This window comes from Epinephelus lanceolatus, chromosome 19 (genome assembly GCF_041903045.1).
Source record: "Epinephelus lanceolatus isolate andai-2023 chromosome 19, ASM4190304v1, whole genome shotgun sequence".
NCBI classification, from domain to species: Eukaryota; Metazoa; Chordata; class Actinopteri; order Perciformes; family Serranidae; genus Epinephelus; species Epinephelus lanceolatus.
In genome coordinates, this window is record NC_135752.1 from 23,154,063 (window position 1) to 23,177,323 (window position 23,261).

Below are 23,261 nucleotides of genomic sequence, written 5' to 3' on the forward strand. Positions count from 1 at the left end.
GCCTCCATTGGCATTCTTTCTCTCTCTGCCTTGATCATGTTGTTTTGACTGTCTTATCACACATATGATTGATGAATCTCTCTCTTCCTCTGCTGTTCCACCTTTTGTTTCCATTTCCTCCTCTTCTCCCAGCTGATGTGGCACGCTCCATGGGGGCCAAAGTGGTGATAGCTATTGACGTGGGCAGCCGGGATGAAACCAACCTTACTAATTATGGCGACTCACTCTCAGGCTGGTGGCTGCTATGGAAACGCCTCAACCCCCTAGCAGAGAAAGTAAAGGTAATGGATTGATTAAAAATAAAGACAACAGACTGTGCGAGGATATCTTTTAAAAGTAAATGAGTCCTGTGAATAACAATGAGGAATTTTTTGGAGTGTTTTTCAGTGATGCAGATGTTCATTTCTACCCTCGTGGCCTCAGGTGTTAAACATGGCAGAGATTCAGACTCGACTGGCCTACGTGTGCTGTGTCAGGCAGCTGGAGTCTGTGAAGAGCAGCGACTACTGCGAGTACATCAGACCTCCGATCGACAGATACAGAACACTGGAGTTTGGCAAGTTTGATGAGATTGCTGTAAGTTTAAGTGACAAATATCTAGAAATTCCCACAAGGCCTTCTGGCATATATTGTATAATGATTTTGCCATCAGTATAGAAAATAATATTGATGTGTGTGTGTTGGTGTTGTGTAGGAGGTGGGATACCAGCATGGAAAGACTGTGTTTGACGTGTGGGGCCGCAGTGGAGTGGTGGAGAAAATGTTGAAAGACCGACACCAGGAGGAGTTCCACCACACCCAAAGCAAGAGTCATGTAAGGACACAGGGAGGGAAAAACACTTGGGAATACTGTAGAATATATGACAAGAGAGCCATTAAAGGGTAGGTCCATTCCATCCTGGACCTTTTTCTCCCCCCCCCCATGTTTTTCTGTCTAAATGACTAATGGGAACAGCAATTGTCTAAATTGATTCAGTATTGAGTGACAGGGCTGCAGCCAGCAGCGAGGAATCAGGCTGCAATGTAACCACTTGGGGCATTTGTGCACATTCAGTTGAGTTCACGTCCACTTAAAGTGCTTGTTTTTGCCACAGACAGGCTTAGATGATTATTTTAAGTATCTTACTCTTTAACAGAGGTCTATCTCTGTTGAAATACTTTTCATAATGATGTCAGGCTTTTTTTTTTTGTTTGAACCAGAAACGGCTCAAAAATCGCCATCGCCAATTCCACCAGACTCCATTTAAGTAAACAGTAATTTTAGCGTGTGTAGAGGCAGCATATTTTCACATCTATTGGGGTGAACTAAGGGTTTATTTCAACCAAACCAGAGTTGGTGATTGTCAAAACAGTGAAAAGATGAACCAAGATTGTGTTGGTTAGTTTTTTCTTGTGTCTGCTGACTTTAAATGAAGTCTGTTTTACGTTGATACAATTGCTATTTAATTTAATGGAGTCTGGTGGGATTGGTGATGGCGATTTCGGGGCTTTTTCGGGTTGTTATTCTTTAACAAAAGGTCTTTCTCTGTAGGGTTCCTTTCCATAATGTTGCAAGACACTTAATATAATAATCTGAACCTGTCTGTGCATGTGATGGTGCGAACATGCTTGGAGTGGTTACATTGCAGCCTGTTTTGCGGTCTCACACAATACTGGACCAGTTTCAAAAACTGTTGTTTCAATTACTCACGTAGACACTAAAATATGGGAAAAAAGGGTACAGGTTGAAAAAGGTTAAACTTCCCCCTTGAGGACTGTTTAATGCAGAGCAACAACTGAGTCTGGACCAAATTCTCCTTGTGGTTTAAAGTGTAAAGCCTGGTTCAGACCAAAGATTTGCGACAATACGAGTCGAAATGTGCAACTACTTGCAATGTGCCGTTCTGCAGTGTTCTAAAAACCTGCCAGTTCACACCAGTGCAACTAGATGGGATGGTGTATCATCTCTGTGCAACAACTCTCCGTACTTCTGTTCTGATTTGTAGCTTTTCAGGCTTATTTTGTGGCTGAATATAATTTGTAGCTACTTTAAATATGAATGAGGATAGTGATAGAAATATACTGGCTACAGTTGCATTTGTAGTATTGACCCACCGTCTGACACTGGCACACCATGAGGATGAAAACAGAGGGCTTGGCATGGACGGATCACCTGCTGCAGCAAGCGAATACGCCGTCTGTGGTCATTTTGACTTGACCAGCGGACTCCACTACAAACCAGTTGGTCTGAACTGGGCTTAACTATAGATTCTCATCACTACTCTGAAGTATCTCAGTTGGTCTACAGTGAAGTAGCCGACATGAGACATTTCTAACTCAAATTATCTTGCGTTCATGGTTTAGTCCAAGCTAGTTAAAAACATGCAACCACAGAGTCGCAATGAAATACTGTGTCATAATCTCTCTTTGTTTTGATTGTCTGAGTTTTGCAATCAAACTGATTAGCTCACAAACACATTATCTCAGTAACTGCTCTGCATTAGTACCCACCTGTGCAAAAACAAAGCAAAATTCACATCCTCTGGAGTGTGGTCTCTATCTGTGATTTCATTTGCAGTCCATGTATGTTTAATCAACCACATGGGTATACTATAATGGCTACATTTTCTCTCATTGTTATTGTTTCTACATCCTCATTGTCAGCTGCATGGCATCGTCAACAGCCTCATGTGTTAGGCCTTGGGCTGCACTGCTGTTAAAGCAATAACAGTAAAACTATGCATCACTCAGCTCTTAAAGCACAGAGAAACAGATTTACTGCACACCAGATTTGTCCCCCAGCAATGTCAAAGAAAGACAAAGGACCAACTAAACAAGGAAGGAGACAGAATGATGAAGAAAGATGAGATATTTACCCCCAGTTTTAACAACAACATGAGCAGGATGCAGAGAAAAATAACAGGGTTGATATTGAAAGGAGTTTTGATAATAGCCCCAAAGCAACAAACTAACAAATCAACCTGAGTAATTGTGGAGATAAGGACGGCGCAGATTTGAAAACGGTCTTATAAATGAATCCAATTTTCATTCTTTAAAACAATAGCTACCCCACATAGGCAGTTAATGAGTGTCTTTCTATTTTAGGTGCTAGTGTAGGGTGCGACTCTCAGGGGAAATAATGCATCTCTTACCGTGATGGATTCTACATAATGTGCTCAGTAATGCTGCACAAAATGCTGAACGAAAAAAAAAACCCAAATCAGATGGGGGAGATTTAAAACAAAAGGAGGAGTTTGTGGTTAAAGCTAACGAAAAACTGAGAGTATTTAAGATCCAGAATAAGCAACTAATGATTGCAAGACGTGATCAGTGATCATTAAATTAGCATGGTGGAGGAAGAGCCTGTCAATCGGAATGTATGTGGACAGATTGTGTGTCTCTTCATCCCCTTCTGGCACCATAGGACCCTGACACACAGGCGTCAGTTGCCCTAATTTTTGCGGTGTTTCTCGTACCGTTAGCACTAGTCAGCCCGCCAGTCCTTGTTATTTTTTGGCCAGTTCGGCATGTTGAATCTGCGCAGGAGAGCCGGTAAGAGATATCCCTCTGATTGGCAGTTCAGCTCAGTGCACGAGAAGAGAAACAGGCGTGAGGAAAGTAAACAACCTGCTGAAGTCTAGAGGACGTGAGATTGAAAGCAATAGCTGTGTCTCAATTCAGGGGCTCCAGCCTTCGAAGGCTGCATTTGAAGACCAACTGCGTTTCATCTGCGCGACCGAGGCTCTCCCAATTGAAAGGCTCCTTCAAATGCATAATGAGAAATGCAGCCCCCTTTCCCAGAATGTTGAGGATGCAACGGATGAATCCTTCATGGCCCAGCCTATCCCAAGATTCATTGCGCATTAACTAACAGTTGTTCACTAGCTAATGGTTAACATTACTATTAGCTAAAAACATGCAGCTTAAACAGTCTTAATTTAATAGGTTGACCTGAAAACGGTCCTCCGTCAGCCTGAAATATATCAAACGGCGGTGTCTCAGGCGGTGAATCATCTCCTCAAGTATTATTTAAAGAAATATATATATATATAATAACAATCTCTGGGTCCATTATTCAGGGCTAACTAGCTTACTCCGTCTTTTGTCAAGCGCAGCTGGTTGCAAGGTAACAGTAACGCCAACGTGTCGGGGTGAGAACAACTGGTGATGAAACCAGGAAATCCTCCGCAGACCAGACCGCCCTATTTCAGAGACCTTTCAGTTTGGCTGATGCAGTCTTCAAAGGAGGCAGCCAACATCAACCGTGAAGGATGCATCCTTCAAAAGCTGCAGCCCCTGAATCGGGACACAGCTAATGTGTGATATTACGTTTTTCTTCAGCCATTGAGCTCTTCAGCAGAAACAGCTCTTGGTTGTTTGTGTTAATATTTGCCAGCACACGATAGATGCAGTTCTAAATCTAATTTGTTCTTTCAACATCGGTTCGTGTTGTTAATGTGCTAACTGACTAACTAGTGTCTTAAATCCGTCCTGTCGGTCTTCCAGCTTCCCTTTTTTAACGATGAATACAGACTACCGCCACCTGCTGCTATGGAGAGTTATTTCCTCTCAGTCAGGCGCAGAGCGTAGGTGCTAGTTGGCTCTTGGCTGTAGTCTTTGCGGTGTGTTGAAGTGGAATATTTTCATGTTTTCACCACTGGCTTATGTAAGGAGGAAGACAGTGAAGCGTTTTAACAGACAAGGTGTTGACGCCTGGCAGCTGGCGAAGTTAAAGCCCACTGGTTAGTTATCTTATTCCAACAGATTAAAATAGACCCAGTGCCTGATTTCAGAATCTCTCCAACTGTTTGTTTGCTCAGTCTGTGTTGAGCATTTTTGTGTATTTTGAGTTTCTGTGTGTGTGTGTGTGTGTGTGTGTGTGTGTGTGTCTTTCAGGTGGTAACTTGTCCCAATGCTTCCTTTACCGACCTGGCAGAAATTGTGTCACGCATCGAGCCCGTCAAACCTGCTCTTGTGGATGGTAAATCTACCGACACACTCTCACTTTGAGCCACACTCATGATCACAGTCTGTAAACATGCATGCACTCTGTGTCTGGGAGAAGACGTACTTTTACTCTTTCATGTTTGTCTTTCCTGTGCTCGCTGTTCTTTGTCTTTGGATGGGTTTTCTTTCTTTCTTTTTTTCCTGTCATTCTCCATTACCAAATGGATCAGTTTCACGCGGAGGAGGAAATGGGTTGCTGAAATCTCCATTGCAGAATACATTTTAGCAATTATGTGTTAAAGTAAACATTTTTGTGGCATGCTATGACAATTTTTATGAAACACTATACTGTGACTTTGTATATGCCATTTTTTATGGCTATAGCATTTTTTTCTGACATAGTATACTATGACATTTCATATATTATTTTTTATGGCATACTATAATATGAAAGTTTTATGGGATTTTTTTTTTAACATTACTATGACAATTTCTATGACAAAAGATACTATGACTTTCTATTTGACATTTTTTATGGCATACTATACATGACATTTTTTTAGAACATTTTATGGCATTTTTATGACATCCTATACTATAACCTTTTACCTAAGTTTGTTATGGCATACTGTACTGACATTTTTATGATTTTTTTTTTTTGTTTTTATGGTATACTACCCTATGACCATTTTTATGAAAGTGAATACTTTGACTTTCTATATGGTAGTGTGAATCTCTTTATGAGATGGCATGTTAATTTTTTTTATAGCATACTATACTATGACATTTGTATGAATTTAACAGATTACTTTGACTTTCTATTTGACATTTTTTATGGCAACCATATTATGATTTTTTTATTAAACAGTTTATTTATGTAACAGTTTTTATAGTGTACTATATTTTTGTTATTTTTTATTTTATGCAATACTACACTACAACAATTTTTACTCTGACTTTCTTTATGGCAATTTTATGGCATACTATATTATGAATTTTTCATGGCATTCTATGACTTTTTAGATAACATTTTTATAACATTTTGTCACATACTATACTATGACTTTTTATATAATTTTTTTATGGTATACTATACTGAGACAATTTTTATGACATACTATATTATGAATTTTTATGGCCTTCTATACTATAATTTTTTTTAAGTGGCATACTATATTATGATATTTATCATGACATTTTTATGGCTTATTTTACTATGTGTGTGTGTGTGTGTGTGTGTATATATATATATATATATATATATATATATATATATTTTACTGTACTTTTTTTTTAATTACATTTTTTTGTTGCTGACTATACTATGATTTTTTTATATAACATTTTTTATGACATACTATGCTATGACATTTTTCATTACATTTTTCGACTTTACTTACTGTGACCGGAACCTGTATGTACGCCTGATTTGAAATATGTGTGAGATGAGCACATTCTCACCACAAAGGGAAAAGGCATATGCAAGGTTTTTGTTTTTTAATGCATCATTTATACATCTGGTCCCTGGTCTCTACTGTGCATTTTATGTGCACATGCCATGATGGGTTTTTGTTAGAGCTCCTACATGACATCACCCTCCTAAAGCTCACCAAAGTTTTATTACCTTTTATTAGTATAAGTTTATTGGTCAAATGCTGGATATATAAGTACATGTACTGAAATTCTTGACCTTCAATTCCTTTAATTGTGTATTAACATACATATAAAAGACGATAATATAAACAATCTGTTTATTAGCCTGATAAAAGAAGTTTGTGTTTGTATTATAGGGAACAAGATTTGTTTCTAGCTTTTATGCATTACTGATATTACTCTAATATACCTTGATGCAGTGGTCCAAAGAATTATCACAAATTAATATTGTTTAGTTGTGCTATCTTACAATCAGTATATACTAAATGCAAGTTTAATTGTGTTGCTAATGTAACTGGTTAGAAGTTGAAGTGGCAATGGGGTCCTTAAATGTATGGAAAGGGTTTTAAAAGGTGGAACATTAAGGAATCCTGCATAAACCCTGTTGTAACATGCTGATGGAAATTAGGACCTGTGCCAATTTCATATTTCAAATCAAGCATTTGCAGTCAAACAGAAACAATATACATTTTTAAGATTGTTTTTAGAAACCATCTGTAAGTGCAACCTCATAGAACATCCAAAGGTGTTTTTCCTCAGACATCTCCATCCTCTCATCCGTCCTCTTCTTTCTGTTTATAACCTGTTTGTCATCCATCACTCGTCACATTGCCCTGTTTGACTTCTCACAATGCCTCACATTTTTTGCTTCTCTGACTCATTCACCTGAACACCCACTTTTGTTTGTCACCTCTTCTACACACCACATATTCCAACTTATTCACCCACAATGTGCTTCTTTGCTTCCTGTCCTCCGCTCCTTCCCTTCATCAGAGAAGTCAGAGTACAACACTGACTATGAAGAGGAGGCAGTGGAGAGTGCTCTGTCTGACATGGAGCTATACAATCGCTATGGAGAGCACACTGAAGGGGAGGAGACTGCTGACACGGTGGGAACCACTGCTTCTAAGGGTGGACACGATGGGGGTTTCTTCTACTTAAAAATGCATCCTGTGGTTTACTTGCACACTTTTATTGGCCACAATAACTTTTTGTTAAATCTAGACTTTGGGAAAGTCAAAAGTGTCCTGTTGGCCCATGTACAGGAAGAGATTAAAGTTCACTCTGGAGCCAGGCCAATTAATACTCTAAATGCGATCAATAAGACCATAAAATATATCTGGATATTAATTGGAGGACACTGCAGGGCCACATAATTTAACTAAAATGGCATGTTTTAGTACAAGTCACAAGCCGGGGCCTGAGAAAGTGGTAGGGCTTTGACTTTGAGTCGAACATAAGGGGATTGGGCCAAGACTCAGTTAAGCCCTAAATAATGTTTTCCAAGTCAGACGGGGGGAAAAAAATGGCATATTCCACTCCATAAAAGATTCAGGTCTACGGGAATCACTGAGTTCAACTGACAAGCACAGCTGCATTGTGTTGGAAGAATTTAATCTAGGATTTTAAAAAAAGGATAACACTCATAAGTCTAAACTTTGTCATTGAAAAAGGGAACCGATTTTGGCCGTAAAAATTACGGCACTAAACAACTGAGAAAAATGTCAGCGATTCCTTCAAAGTCTCGTCAACTGTCAATTGAGATATTGCGATCAGTTTTCACAAGAGGACAAAGGTCTTGTAACATGACTACAGAGCGTCTTTCACCCTGACTCAAAGTAAAGCTGTTCATATGTTTTAAACTGAAACGCAAAACAAGTTGCTCCAACTTCTACTACAATCAGCCTATTATACACATCTGTTACTACTGCTTCAGAGACGAAGTGCAGTGAAGAGATGTCTGAAGATTCTCAGTCATCCAGGTCATGGTAATCGTAAGCGCTATTATATCGTAGCCAACTGGACTTGCTTGCGTTTCTTGAAGACGTTTTGCCTCTCACCCAAGAAGCTTCTTCAGGTCTAAATGAATTCACCCCTGGTCCCACCTGACCCTAACGACACACATGATGGCCAGGTGGGTCAACGACTCACATCGTGACCTTAACGGCTATGAAAGTATGAGTTCACATGTGACTCCAGCGACTCTGCAAGGGTTCACACCCACACAGGGTTTAAATCCTGCAACTCCGTAACAGTCAGTTAGAACTGAAGAAGCCTCTTGGATGAGAGGTGAAACGTCTTCAAGAAACACAAGCAAGTCCAGTCGCCTATGATATAGCACTTGTGATCAGTGAAGAGATAATTAGTGAGAATGGGTTGAAGGTGTACAGCACAGTTCGTCAAAGAAAGGTTTAGAGATATGCCTTTTTTTACCTGGATGATTTGACCACGTCTGTTACTTCTACTACTACTTCAGATGTCTACACACGTATGCAGAATCAGTTGGCAACTGTACAAGAGTTTGGTACTATGGTTAACTAGGGGTGAAAATCACTAGCTTCATCACGATACGATATTATATCGATTTGTTTGGATAATGATACGATGTTTGCTGATATCACAAAGTGTGTCACGATACAATTTTGATACGATTCGATTCAGGAGCCTGCGATCGATATGACGCGATATCATATGCCCATCTAACACAATCATTTACATCAACTCACAAAAACAACTAGATTTGACCATTTTATTCCTGAGCTCTGTTTGTTGTTTGAGCGGAGGCGCGCTTGCCCAGAAATGGTGACACAGACGTGCTATGTGAATTTCAAAATAAATGTGTATCTTTAAGATATGGATCAATGTATCGTTACACCCCTACAGTTAACACAATTCGGACTACAAATGAAAACCAATCACCTTTGAGCAGGCTTTGGTTTCCTGCAGGTAAACAGTCAGTGTGGAGAGCAAAATTGCAGTGTTGGAACACATTGGCTATCACATTATGCTGACTTTTTTAAAAATTTATTTGCATCCATATGCAGATATCTGTTAATAGAGAAAAGCCGCAATGTTGCCAGACAACAAGCTACACCTGTCTCTAGTTGCTAATGAAACTGTAAACAATGATTGGGACACAGGAAACGTCCAGATATCCGCTGGCTACACTGGATCTCCTGAAATATTTGCAGTTGTCACCAGAGGCTTTATTGAGGGTGTCTACAGGTCCTTAAAAAGTCTTAAATTCAATGTTACAACAATAAGGCCTTAAAAGTCTTTGTGAGGTCTTAACGGCTACAAACATTTTATCTAATTTTATTTATCCATTTTTTAAATTTCTTTTTGTGAACATGAGTGAAGCCTTTCTATGTGAAAGTCCACATTTCTGATGTTATAGATCTTTTAAAAACTATAATACTGTAATTTTACTTAATACCTGCACTTACCTGTTAGTACAGTGTAGATTGACTTAACTCATGTTAAGTAAGTAAAACATTAAGTAAAACATGATTTGTCCAAAAATCTGTCCTAAATTTGGTTAAAATGTGTCTTAAACAGCTCTTGAAAAGCATTAAATTTAACTGTCTGATACCTGTAGACACCTTGATATTGTAGTCAGACAACAGCTGATGGGTTCTGGGATTGGTTGCATCTATGATGAGGCTAGTCAGAATTCTAATGAGCAAGATGAGCAGTTCAAATCAGATCAAATGTGAGATTATTAAAGGATAGGTTCACATGTTTTGAAGTTTTTCTTTCTACAAAAGCATCCATAACCTTAATCATTCCTTATGGCCACACTGATCACAAAAGAACCCCTTTTAAAGCCATTTTGACGGCTTTAATTAAAGTGACGAGGGACGAAATGCACAGTAGTGTAAAGATTTTGTCGTTAACTTATTGCTGCCAAATGAGACTGAAGGGGAAATTCTGGTAATACGTACCTTGAATTTACATTTTCTAGCCGAGAGGCGTAAAAAACAGAAAGGGAACAAAATATTTATCAATAGAACCAGATGCTTTGGACAAGGGCCATGTATCACAGTAACCATGTTATTTGATAATGAGCCATTAAGTAGAAGTCTGTTACGCATTTGTAACCTCTTTTTCTTCAGAATCTGATTAAATGTGTATTATTGAGATGAACTGTTATTTGAACTCCTCTTCTCCTCACTGATCCATAACTCTGCTTTCACTTCTCAGGATGAAGAGGTGGAAGGGAGACACGCACGCCACATTACCTCACTCACCAGCAGCAACCCCCAGTCTCCCACCGCCTCTGACAGTCCGTCAAACCACGAAGTCCATTAAGTGAGGACCAGTCTAATGAGCTCTGCTCGATCAGGTCGTCACAATTTAACCTGCCACATTTTACCCTCCAGTCTGTCCCGCATGACTCAAAACCTGTCCCCTGTCCCCTGCCCCCACGACCGTCGGCATGACTGCGATTACTATTTTGCCCTCGGTAACCTGGCCTCGTTAGCTGTGTGGCTGACATAACGAATGTGCAGCCACTTTTAAAAAAAATGAATACGGACAGGTAGTAATGTACTTAGCTGCAATCCTATGCATTCCTATTATATAAGAGCAGCTGCAAGCTCTATCATTTCTCATATTGAGATAGTGGAGAGTGCATCTGTAGCTTTACATGAATCACATAGACCAAGATAGAAGGTAGGAGAGGTCGGGAGATACTATTTCCATGAAATAATAATTACATGAGTCAAGGTGTCAACTTCGGCTGTTGGTTGATTACATAAAGAAGATAGATTTGAGATAAAGATTCACTTCACCTCACTTCTGTTATCTAGACATGCAGATAGTTTTGACGTATGCATCTCTGAGATTTCTGCCACACACAACGTTAAAAGATACAAGACAAAAAAAAAACTGGCACGTCCAAAGAAAAATGAACAAAAGGATAAGACAGAAAAAAAAGTTGCAGATTTCCTTTTAATTTAGATATCATCTCATCATCTCAGGCCACTGAAAATCCTTCAAATTAAAGCACCAAGATGGCATAATCACTCTTTGGTTGCCCTGCTAATAATTCCTCTCCACAGTGACGTGTTGAGCAGTCACAAGTAGGCATTACTGTATTATAAAAGTGCAGTCAGCGATTCTAATCTAAATGACTTTGTGTCATATTCAGCAAAGATCTCACGCTCCACTAGCTGTCTGCTCTGTGTGGGCACTGAAGAAAAATAGACAGATTTGTTAGATAGATAGATAGATAGATAGATTCAAAATACTGAATTCAATTCACCTCACTTGTATTTGGAGTGGCAGAAATCTCAGGGCAAATAACACCAAAACTAACAACATAGCTAGATACCCTGAGAGGAAAGTAAGACTAACAGTCAGTGGCTACTTCATCAGGTACACCTGTACAATCTAATGCAGTCCAATACAACAGCTCTGTCATAACATCGATCTATATAAAGCTAATAGCGCTCAGTTATTGGAGACAGTGTTGGAAATGTGTAAATTCAATTAGATGTTCATAATTGAGGTCAAATGAGGTGTTTCTATTATTTTGTCCTCCCTATTTGCATACATTAGGAGGGCAGAATATTAGAAACACCTCTGCATATAATGCAGTCCAGTACAACACCATCATATGACCTCAGTGCCCAAAAGAAAACTGATTACATGCATTATAAAAGTAGACTTTTTTGCATAACAGTTGTATTGGATTACAATAGAATGTATGATTGTACCTAATAAAATGGCATGTGAGTATTGCATTGATGTATTAAGTTAGACTTGACAAAAATCAGAGCCGCTCCTTATCGTTTTGTGCATTCAGTCTACGTAACGATCCACATCAGCAAGCCTGATGTAAAAACAGAAAGCGAGCAAAACAAGCAGCGCGCTCTGCGGCCATGGCTGTCAGCACAGCTTTGTCGCACCCAGTGTGCCAGGGACATGGAGGGAAGTAATGATTGCAATCCACTTCAAAGCACTGGTTTCCCCTCTCAGCTGGCGAGAGAAGCCTCCCCCCCACCCATCTGTTTTCTGGCTCGAATCTATCAGACACAGACTGAGCGGCAGACAGTGTGGATCTGTCGAGTGAACTGTGACGCTCCGCTCGCCTCAGTACAGTTTATGCACAGGGGCTATTTGCAGCAGCGGGGCAGATCTTCACAGGAACACATTGTAACACGAGTTATTTGGCTTGTCAAGACATGCTTTAACTTTTTTTTAAGTGACTTGGATCAGATTTTTCTTTTCAAACTGCCATTACGATGATCAGATTTTTGTTGCATACATAATATTATCTGAGTAAAATGAAAAGAGTCTCTGTAGGTCTTGCTTTGATTTTCTTAACATCCGTTTGGCTGATTGATTATGCACTTATGAAGTGTATTGCTGAGGACCCAAGGGAGTGCGAGCCCTTAAAGTAGATCTGTGGAACATTTTATCAGTATTGTATTATGTTCATACTGTGTAGCATATTGAAAAGGGACCCCCGGTGTTGTAGTCTAGACCATTTAATCCAAGACCAAGTCATAAGCAGTCATGAGTCAAGGCCAAAGTGTAAATTTAAAATAAGAAATGAGTTAAGTTATTGGATGCATTATTATTGCATCATATCACTGTGATGATGTTAGCCAACAAATCAAACAATGCACAGACAATGTAGTGATATCCCCCGCAGCTGTGGACTCGACCGGTCTTGAAACAAAATCCTGCATACTCTTTAGTCCCGTTTCCATCAAACATGTTCAGTATGGTACCTTTGTAACCAAAAGTAACCCTTCAGACATGGTACCTAGACCCTAGTGTTTCCACCTCAAACAGTACTCTTAAATGTGAGTGGGGTTGTTGTCACTCACTGCTCCGTCCAGCACTCACTGTATTTCCTCATTCCTCATTACCAGTGACACCAGTCTGCATCTCGTTTATCGTCCACAGAACGGGGTTGCACACAGGCCCAGATCAAAATAAAACAGGCTGCAGTGAGAGTCTCTCTCCATGGGATATTTAAATTTTTCCCACTTGTTATGTGTATGTCATGGGAGAGGCAGAAAAACATTCATTGTATAGTTACAATTTACTAATAAAACTCTCCACGGTATGAACAGTGGCTACATGAAACCAGCCACAACTCAGCCTTGAGCAGAGTGACTGTCCTCTATTGACCAATCAGACTGCAGTGTTCACAGCTCCACCTTTTAGTACCAGATCTGTGTGCTAGGTACCCCAACAGAGGGGGGATGAAAAATGGAGACAGTATGGAATGGTTCCATTGGTACCATCCACAACTTTTCACAGTGGAAGCGGGAAAAAAAAGCGTGTTGAGCTGAACTGAACCATACTGTACTGCTTGGTGGAAACGGGGCTTTTGAGACAGGAGTGAGTAAAAAAGCAGTCAGTTGTGGTCTCAAAACCAAGACCGATCTTGAGTACTACAACACTGGGAACCCCTATTTCTCTCCGTTGCTTGCTACAGTACATTCAAGAAGAGATGAAAAACAGAGATTGGAGACACCTGAGATGTTAAACTGTAGCAGACTCATATTAACATTTCAAGCATCAGCAATGTAACTTTCAAAATGAACACTTTTGTTCCTTGAAATAGCCTGGTCCCAAATACCCAGCTGTTAGCATATGATGCATATACTGTAGCAATGTTTTAGGACGAAACTATATCATAACAGCATGCTTAGGAAGGAAGCGCAGTGTCACGTGTGAGGTTGATTGGATGAGCGGTTCTCGAGAAAGCTGCAAGCAGAAACAAGAGACCAAGGAATGGGACTGTTCTAAACAGATACTTTAAACGGAGACTGCAGTCATTGTGAGAAAAGTGAGAAACTGAATATATTCATATTTAAGCCGAGAATGTATACAACCTTAGCCCTAGATGTTTTTATGCACAACATTCTGACAATCACTCCAGAGATGCAATGCAATGTACAAACACACTAACACATTGTTACATAGCCTTGTTTAACACGCCTCTGTATGGCACTTTACCATGTTTAGAGTTGACCTCAGTCACAGCTAGAGCTGCAACTTATGATTATTTTCAGTATTGATAATCGTGATCTTTATGTTTATGTTGTATGTATGATCTTTGTGTTTAATTAACACATTAATATTTTGATTCATATAACGTTACAAAATAGAAAATGGATTGTCAAATTTCTTAAAGACTGAGGTGACGTCTTTAAATTGTTTTTGTCTGACCAGCCGTCCAAAGCCCAAAGATTTGTAGTTTACTTTGAAGTGATTCCAGGAAAAACAACAAAGCCTTATGTCTTAGAAACTGGAACCATTAAAAGGTTTGCATTTTTGCTTTACGAACGGCTTGAAAATTAATTATCGAGATTAATAGTTAATGGTTTTTACTAATTGTCTCAGCCCTTATCGCCTTATTACCAGAGCCCTAACAACAGAGCATGACAAACATTTTTTTAAGTAGATCCCTTCAATATGTTTTTGAAAGGAGTGTGATAGTCAAAAAAAAAAACTTGCCTGTGTTCTCTGACCGAAAAAACATGTAATAGTGCAATTGTGCTGCTATTTCCTGTTAATTATCTGCTGACACATCATCTACAAATGTATCTGCAATAAGCTAATATCAACCGGCCAGTTAATCAGTCAGGCTTTAATCGTTTGAATATCAATGCAACATTTTTATTGTTTTATTTTCACCCCACTCAATAAAGCACCCTGTGAGCCTCACCGTATGAAGCTGCGATCTCTGCTTATACCGGTGACACAGTCCCTGTGGCCTTACACGTGTAGACAGTAGGAGAAACGCTGTGACAAACACTAAGGGTTTCCCACTTGGTGTTGGTTAAGAGTCTGGACACAGAATGTGTGAACAAGGCGGAGACAGAAAAATGTTGTTTACCAGTGAGGTAATGTTGTTTGCACTGGTGTTTTTTTTTTTGTACTTTTGGGTGGTTTCCAAAAACTGAGCACAATGAATTGATGCTGTCTGGCAGAATGAATGTTTGGCTACTTTATAAAATGGGACATGGTAATGGATGAGGTGCTTACGTAATGTGTGGGACTGTGCCATGAGTTAATGTTACAAAGCCTTAGATGACCTGTACAGAAAAAAAACAACCACTTGTGCCCTCATTTAGCGTAAGTGTACAATGATGAATGTTTACCAGTAAGCCTGTAATGTATGACATCAGTTACTTATCTATATTTATGATATTTGATAAATATGTTTTTGATAATCAATTGTTACTAATAAACAACTGTTTGATGTATCCTGTGAGCCTGTCATTGTTTAATTTCCCAATGGCTTTGTTTGCTGTAGAAAAGAAATGATTATTTTCATCTTTGATTAATGCGCTGATTATTTTTTCAATTAATTGTTTGGTTTATAGAATTATGAAAAATAGTCAGAAATCAGATTATGGTGCCTCGCAGATCCCTGACAGAGTGACACTTCTCTGTAGAGGTAACAAACTCAGAGGGAAGTTAAATTGGAATACATAAATCTGCTTAGTGCTGTTGCTTGGGGGCATCTGCAGATTAGATCATGTGTTAATGAAATTCACCTGAGTAAATAAAGCATTATTGGAAAAATAAATTGTCAACCAGTGAAGAGGTGGTTCCAGTGGGTGGCTCGGTGTTAAATGTGCTTCAGTGAAAGTACCCTGGCCTCAACACTGGAGTCAGCCCTGCTCAAGTTTTGTGCTACGTCCTGAATATTTACCAGCTTCAAAGTTTTATGAAGCTCTTTTGTCATACAGAGATGGACAAGGGGAAAGAGAATTCCCCTGTAGGGGACCAGTGGTTTGCACTGTCTCTTCATAGTAAGCACCTGGGTTTGAATTTCAGCACAGGTCCTTTCTGTGTCAAGTTTCCATGTTCTCTCTTGCTAAAACTAATGCAATAGAATACGACACAACCCGGAAACACATCTTATATTTATGAAGATTACAATATTAAAGGAACAGTTCACCCAAAGATCAAAAATACATATTGTGGTGCTGAGAGCCAATATAATACATTTCAAAAACTCAACAGCAATGTCTCTTTCCAAAAATCATGACCCAGTTAGTCAAGGAAATCCCCAGACCTTGTTCTGAGCAGTTCATGTAGGGACGATTTTCTTTCTACCAGACTACACCTGCCAATCATTTCACTTTTTAGTAGAAGGCATGCATCTACTGCTGAAGCACTGAGCACCACTGAGCTAGCTAATGGCTAGGCAGTAATATTGTGGGAATATAGTACAGTATGCTGTTAAAAAATGTCACAGTATAGCATGCCATAGAAACCTTTTAGTGTACCAGACCTATGCCATAGGAATGTCACTGTATAGTATGCCATTAAATCTGATGATATATTATTGCATAAAAAATCATAGTATGACATAAAAAAGTCACAGCATAGCATAGTGTTGCATAAAAACATCATGCTTTCAAAAAAGTCATAATGTAGTGCACCATAGAAGCCTCATAGTACAATATGCTTTTAAAGATGATACCAAGTTTAAGATTAAAGTCACAATATTTATTATGTCTCAAAAAAGTCATACTATGGTGCTATAGTAGGTCATAGTATATTACGCCATAAAAACGTCAGCCATGAAGTCATATTATGGTATGCCATAGAAACCTCATAGTATGGTATGTCATAAAAATGTCATAGTATACTATGCCATAAAAATGACAATACAGTATAACAAAAAGGTCATATTATGGTATGCCATAGAACCCTCATAGTATAGTGTGTCATAAAAGCAGCAGTATAGTATGACATGAAAAAGTCACAGTATAGTATGTCATCAAACACAAAGAAAAAAAGTCTTAGTATACTTTGTTGTCACAAAAAAATGAAAAACAGGTCATAGTATAGTATGTCATCAAAAATCATGAAAAGAAGTCATAGTATACTCTGACTTTTTTCATGATTTTGGACGACATACTATACTATGACTTTTTTTCATGATTTCAGACGACATACTATACTATGACTTTTTTTCATGATTTTGGACGACATACTATACTATGACTTTTTTCATGATTTTGGATGACATACTGTACTATGACTTTTTTGTGTGTTTTGTATGTCGTCACAAAACACGCAAAAAAAGTCATAGTATGTCGTCCAAAATCATGTAAAAAAGTCATAGTATAGTATGTCGTCCAAAAAAAAGAAAAAAAAGTCATAGTATAGTATGTCGTCCAAAATCATGTAAAAAAGTCATAGTACAGTATGTCATCCAAAACCATGAAAAAGAGTCATAGTATAGTATTTCGTCCTGAATCGTGAAAAAAACGTCATAGTATAATATGTCGTCCACAATCATGAAAAAATATCATAATATAGTATGTCGTCTAAAATCATGAGAAAAAGGTTACAGTATAGTCTGTTGTCTGAAATCATGAAAAGAAGGTCATAGTCTTGTATGTCATCTGAAATCATGAAAAAAAGTCACAGTATTGTATGTCGTCACAAATCGTGAAAAAACGTCATAGTATAATATGTCATCCAAAATCAGTAAAAAAAAATGCATAGTATAGCATGTCGTCCCAAATCATGAAAAAAAGTCATAGTATAGTATGTCGTCCAAAACCATGAAAAAAAAGTCATAGTATAGCATGTCGTCCCAAATCATGAAAAAAAGTCATAGTATAGTATGTCGTCCAAAATCATGAAAAAAAGTCATAGTATAGCATGTCGTCCCAAATCATGAAAAAAAGTCATAGTATAGTATGTCGTCCAAAATCATGAAAAAAAGTCATAGTATAGCATGTCGTCCCAAATCATGAAAAAAAGTCATAGTATAGTATGTCGTCCAAAACCATGAAAAAAAAGTCATAGTATAGTATGTCATCCAAAACCAACTAAAAAAAATCATAGTATAGTATGTCGTCCCAAACCATGAAAAAAAATCATAGTATAGTATGTCATCCAAAATCAGTAAAAAAAAATCATAATAGTATAGCATGGTATCCAAAACCATGGAAAAAATTCATAGTATATTATGTCGCCCCAAACCATGAAAAAAAAAGCCATAGTATAGTATGTCATCCCAAACCATGAAAAAAAGTCTAGTATAGTATAGTAGGCAAGGCAAGGCAAGGCAAGTTTATTTGTAGAGCACAATTCGTACACAAAGTAATTCAAAGTGCTTTACAGAGCAAGAAAATGCATTAAAATCACAATACAAAATAAAAACATAAATAATCATTATAAAATGAACTTTAAAAGAGAAGAGTGCAGATACGATCCTTTTAGTCATATGCGCAGTGAAATAGAGCTGTTTTGAGCCTAGATTTGAACATTGTCAGAGTAGAGGCCTGTCTCACATCTTCAGAAAGACTGTTCCAGATTTTAGCTGCATAAAACTGGAATCCTGATTCCCCATGTTTAGTCCTGACTCTGGGCACCTGCAGGAGGCCAGTCCCTGAGGTCCTCAGAGTCCAAGATGGTTCATATGGCACTAACATGTCAGAGATGTACTTTGGTGCTAGGCCGTGGAGAGACTTGTACACAAGCAGAGCTGCTTTAAAGTCTATTCTCTGAGCCACAGGAAGCCAGTGTAGAGACCTGAGCACAGGACTAATGTGCTCATACTTCCTGGTTCTAGTATGTCGTCCCAAACCATGAAAAAAAGTTATAGTATAGTATGTCGTCCCAAATCATGAAAAAAAGGTCATAGTATAATGTGTCGTCCCAAACCATGAAAAAAAGTCATAGTATAGCATGTCGTCCCACATCATGAAAAAAAGTCATAATATAGTATGTCATCCAAAACCATGAAAAAAAGTCATAGTATAGTGTGTCGTCCAAAACCATGAAAAAAAGTCATAGTATAGCATGTCGTCCAAAGCCATGAAAAAAGTCAAGTATAGTATGTTGTCTGAAATCATGAAAAAAAAGTCATAGTATAGTATGTGGTCCAAAACCATGAAAAAACATGATGGTATGGTATGTCATCCAAAATCATGACAAAACTTAATAGTAAAGCATGTCGTTGTTGGGTATCGGCAGTCTCCTTCCTCTTCCCTTATGTTTGTTGTGTTTTCCCCTCTCCCTAGTGTTTCTTGTCTGTCTCTCTCCCTTGTCTGTGTTCATCTCCCTCTCTGCAGGGCGTGGCTGGCAACACTTAGTTTCCTGTTCGTCCCTGCCTTCTCTGCCTCCACTGCACACCTGCCGTCAATCAGCCTTTCAAGAACTCACCAGTCTGCTCACTATAAAGACTCCAGTTCAACTTCCAGTATTCGTCAAATCATCTGTTTCCCATAGTGGTAACTACTCAGACTCTGAAGAACCTAAGTGAATGCTTTTGCTGCCTGTTTTTGCTTTTTTGGGTGGCTCCTTTTCCCTGACGGCTGTCTCCTGTGCTTCAGGTCTCATCTCGGTCATAAAACAGCCTTGCCCTGCTTTGTGTCTGTCCTTGAGAGTCTGAAAATTGTGTGTTTGGATGGAAACCCTGACTTCTCTGCCTGTACACTCTCTACCCCTTTATTATTGTACAGTTTTGTTTGGAACATTCCATTAAATTTTTGTTGTCTTTTGCCTTTTTATTTCCGAGTCTGAATTGTTGCATAGTGGGTCCTATTGAGTACTTAAATATATAACAGACGTCCCAAATCATAGTCATAGTATAGTATGTCATCCCGGAACGTAAAAAAAATTCATAGTATAGCATGTCGTCCAAAATCATGTAAAAAAAAGTCATAGTACAGTATGTCATCCAAAATCATGAAAAAGTCATAGTATAGTATGTCGTCCAAAACCATTAAAAAAAGTCATAGTATAGTATGTCGTCTGAAATCATGAAAAAAAGTCATAGTATAGTATGTCGTCCAAAATCATTTAAAAAAGTCATAGTATAGTATGTCGTCCCAAACCATGGAAAAAAGTCATAGTATAGTATGTCATCTGAAATCATGAAAAAAAGTCATAGTATAGTATGTCGTCCCAAACCATGGAAAAAAGTCATAGTATAGTATGTCATCTGAAATCATGAAAAAAAAGTCATAGTATAGTATGTCGTCTGAAATCATGAAAAAAAGTCATAGTATAGTATGTCGTCCCAAACCATGGAAAAAAGTCATAGTATAGTATGTCATCTGAAATCATGAAAAAAAAGTCATAGTATAGTAAGTTGTCCCAAATCATGAAAAAAAGTCATAGTATAATATCTCGTCCCAAATCATGAAATAAAGTCATAGTACAGTATTTTGTCTGAAATCATGAAAAAAAAGTCATAGTATAGTAAGTCGTCCCAAATCATGAAATAAAGTCATAGTACAGTATTTTGTCTGAAATCATGAAAAAAAAGTCATAGTATAGTAAGTCGTCCCAAATCATGAAAAAAAGTCATAGTATAATATCTCGTCCCAAATCATGAAATAAAGTCATAGTACAGTATTTTGTCTGAAATCATGAAAAAAAGTCATAGTATAGTATGTCGTCCAAAATCATTTAAAAAAGTCATAGTATAGTATGTCGTCCCAAATCATGAAAAAAAGTCATAGTATAGTACGTCGTCCCAAACCATGAAAAAAAGTCATAGTATAGTATGTCATCTGAAATCATGAAAAAAAAGTCATAGTATAGTAAGTCGTCCCAAATCATGAAAAAAAGTCATAGTATAGTATGTCATCTGAAATCATGAAAAAAAAGTCATAGTATAGTAAGTCGTCCCAAATCATGAAAAAAAGTCATAGTATAATATCTCGTCCCAAATCATGAAATAAAGTCATAGTACAGTATTTTGTCTGAAATCATGAAAAAAAGTCATAGTATAGTATGTCGTCCAAAATCATGAAAAAAAGTCATAGTATAGTAAGTCGTCCCAAATCATGAAAAAAAGTCATAGTATAATATCTCGTCCCAAATCATGAAATAAAGTCATAGTACAGTATGTTGTCTGAAATCATGAAAAAAAGTCATAGTATAGTATGTCGTCCGAAATCATGAAAAAAAGTCATAGTATGGTATGTCGTCTGAAATCATGCAAAAAAGTCATAGTATAGTATGTCGTCCGAAATCATGAAAAAAAGGTCATAGTATAGTATGGCGTCCCAATCATGAAAAAAAGTCATAGTATAGTATGCTGTCCGAAATCATGAAAAAAAGTCATAGTATAGTATGTCGTCCGAAATCATTAAAAAAAATTCATAGTATAGTATGCTGTCTGAAATCATGAAAAAAAGTCATAGTATAGTATGTCGTCCAAAACCATGAAAAAAAGTCATAGTATAGTATGTTGTCTGAAATGATGAGAAAAAGTCATAGTATAGTATGTTGTCTGAAATCATGAGAAAAAGTCATAGTATAGTATGTCGTCCAAAACCATGAAAAAAAGTCATAGTATAGTATGCTGTCCGAAATCATGAGAAAAAGTCATAGTATAGTATGTTGTCTGAAACCATGAAAAAACATCGTATAGTAGTAGTAGAGTACAGTATGACATCAAAAACAATGAAAAAAAATCATAGGAAAGTATGTTGTCACAAAGCATTTAAAAATGTCACAGTATAGTATGGCGTCCCAAATCATGAAAAAAAAATGTCATAGTATAGAATGGCATCCCAAATAATGAAAAAAACATGATAGTATAATATGTCAGAAAAAGGTATTGTATTACATGAAAAGTCTTACTATAATATAAAATAAAGAGTCATAGTATAGCATTACATAAATAAAATCATAGTATGTCATTAAAAGGTCATAGTGTAGTATGTCAGAAAAAAGTCAGTTTATTATGACATGATAAAGTCATCATATAGTATGTCCTAAAAAAGTCATCGTACAGTACAGTACAGGCCAAAAGTTTGGACACACCTTCTCATTCAATGCGTTTTCTTTATTTTCATGACTATTTACATTGTAGATTCTCACTGAAGGCATCAAAACTATGAATGAACACATGTGGAGTTATGTACTTAACAAAAAAAGGTGAAATAACTGAAAACATGTTTTATATTCTAGTTTCTTCAAAATAGCCACCCTTTGCTCTGATTACTGCTTTGCACACTCTTGGCATTCTCTCCATGAGCTTCAAGAGGTAGTCACCTGAAATGGTTTCCACTTCACAGGTGTGCCTTATCAGGGTTAATTAGTGGAATTTCTTGCTTTATCAATGGGGTTGGGACCATCAGTTGTGTTGTGCAGAAGTCAGGTTAATACACAGCCGACAGCCCTTTTGGACAACTGTTAAAATTCATATTATGGCAAGAACCAATCAGCTAACTAAAGAAAAATGAGTGGCCATCATTACTTTAAGAAATGAAGGTCAGTCAGTCCGGAAAATTGCAAAAACTTTAAATGTGTCCCCAAGTGGAGTCGCAAAAACCATCAAGCGCTACAACGAAACTGGCACACATGAAGACCGACCCAGGAAAGGAAGACCAAGAGTCACCTCTGCTTCTGAGGATAAGTTCATCCGAGTCACCAGCCTCAGAAATCGCAAGTAAACAGCAGCTCAGATCAGAGACCAGATGAATGCCACACAGAGTTCTAGCAGCAGACCCATCTCTAGAACAACTGTTAAGAGGAGACTGCGCCAATCAGGCCTTCATGGTCAAATAGCTGCTAGGAAACCACTGCTAAGGAGAGGCAACAAGCAGAAGAGATTTGTTTGGGCCAAGAAACACAAGGAATGGACATTAGACCAGTGGAAATCTGTGCTTTGGTCTGATGAGTCCAAATTTGAGATCTTTGGTTCCAACCGCCGTGTCTTTGTGAGACGCAGAAAAGGTGAACGGATGGATTCCACATGCCTGGTTCCCACTGTGAAGCATGGAGGAGGAGGTGTGATGGTGTGGGGGTGTTTTGCTGGTGACACTGTTGGGGATTTATTCAAAATTGAAGGCACACTGAACCAGCATTGCTACCACAGCATCCTGCAGCGACATGCCATCCCATCCGGTTTGCGTTTAGTTGGACGATCATTTATTTTTCAA

General features: G+C 38.0%; 1 protein-coding gene across 2 annotated transcripts in view; it reads left to right on the forward strand.

Annotated features, from left to right (window-relative positions):
* The window catches only part of pnpla7a (patatin-like phospholipase domain containing 7a), a 48,367-nt gene extending 35,996 nt beyond the window's left edge, over nt 1-12,371 (forward strand). Inside the window, exons 31-36 of one of the 2 annotated variants that reach the window (XM_033647286.2) lie at nt 133-281; nt 424-576; nt 695-814; nt 4,876-4,960; nt 7,354-7,469; nt 10,564-12,362. In XM_033647286.2, coding sequence (XP_033503177.1) covers nt 133-281; nt 424-576; nt 695-814; nt 4,876-4,960; nt 7,354-7,469; nt 10,564-10,671 — 731 coding nt within the window. In that variant the 3' untranslated portion in view covers nt 10,672-12,362. Of the gene's footprint in view, nt 1-132; nt 282-423; nt 577-694; nt 815-4,875; nt 4,961-7,353; nt 7,470-10,563 lie in introns of both variants that reach the window. The other variant, XM_033647287.2, reaches the window with a different exon arrangement.
* Nucleotides 12,372-23,261: the final 10,890 nt, after the last annotated feature.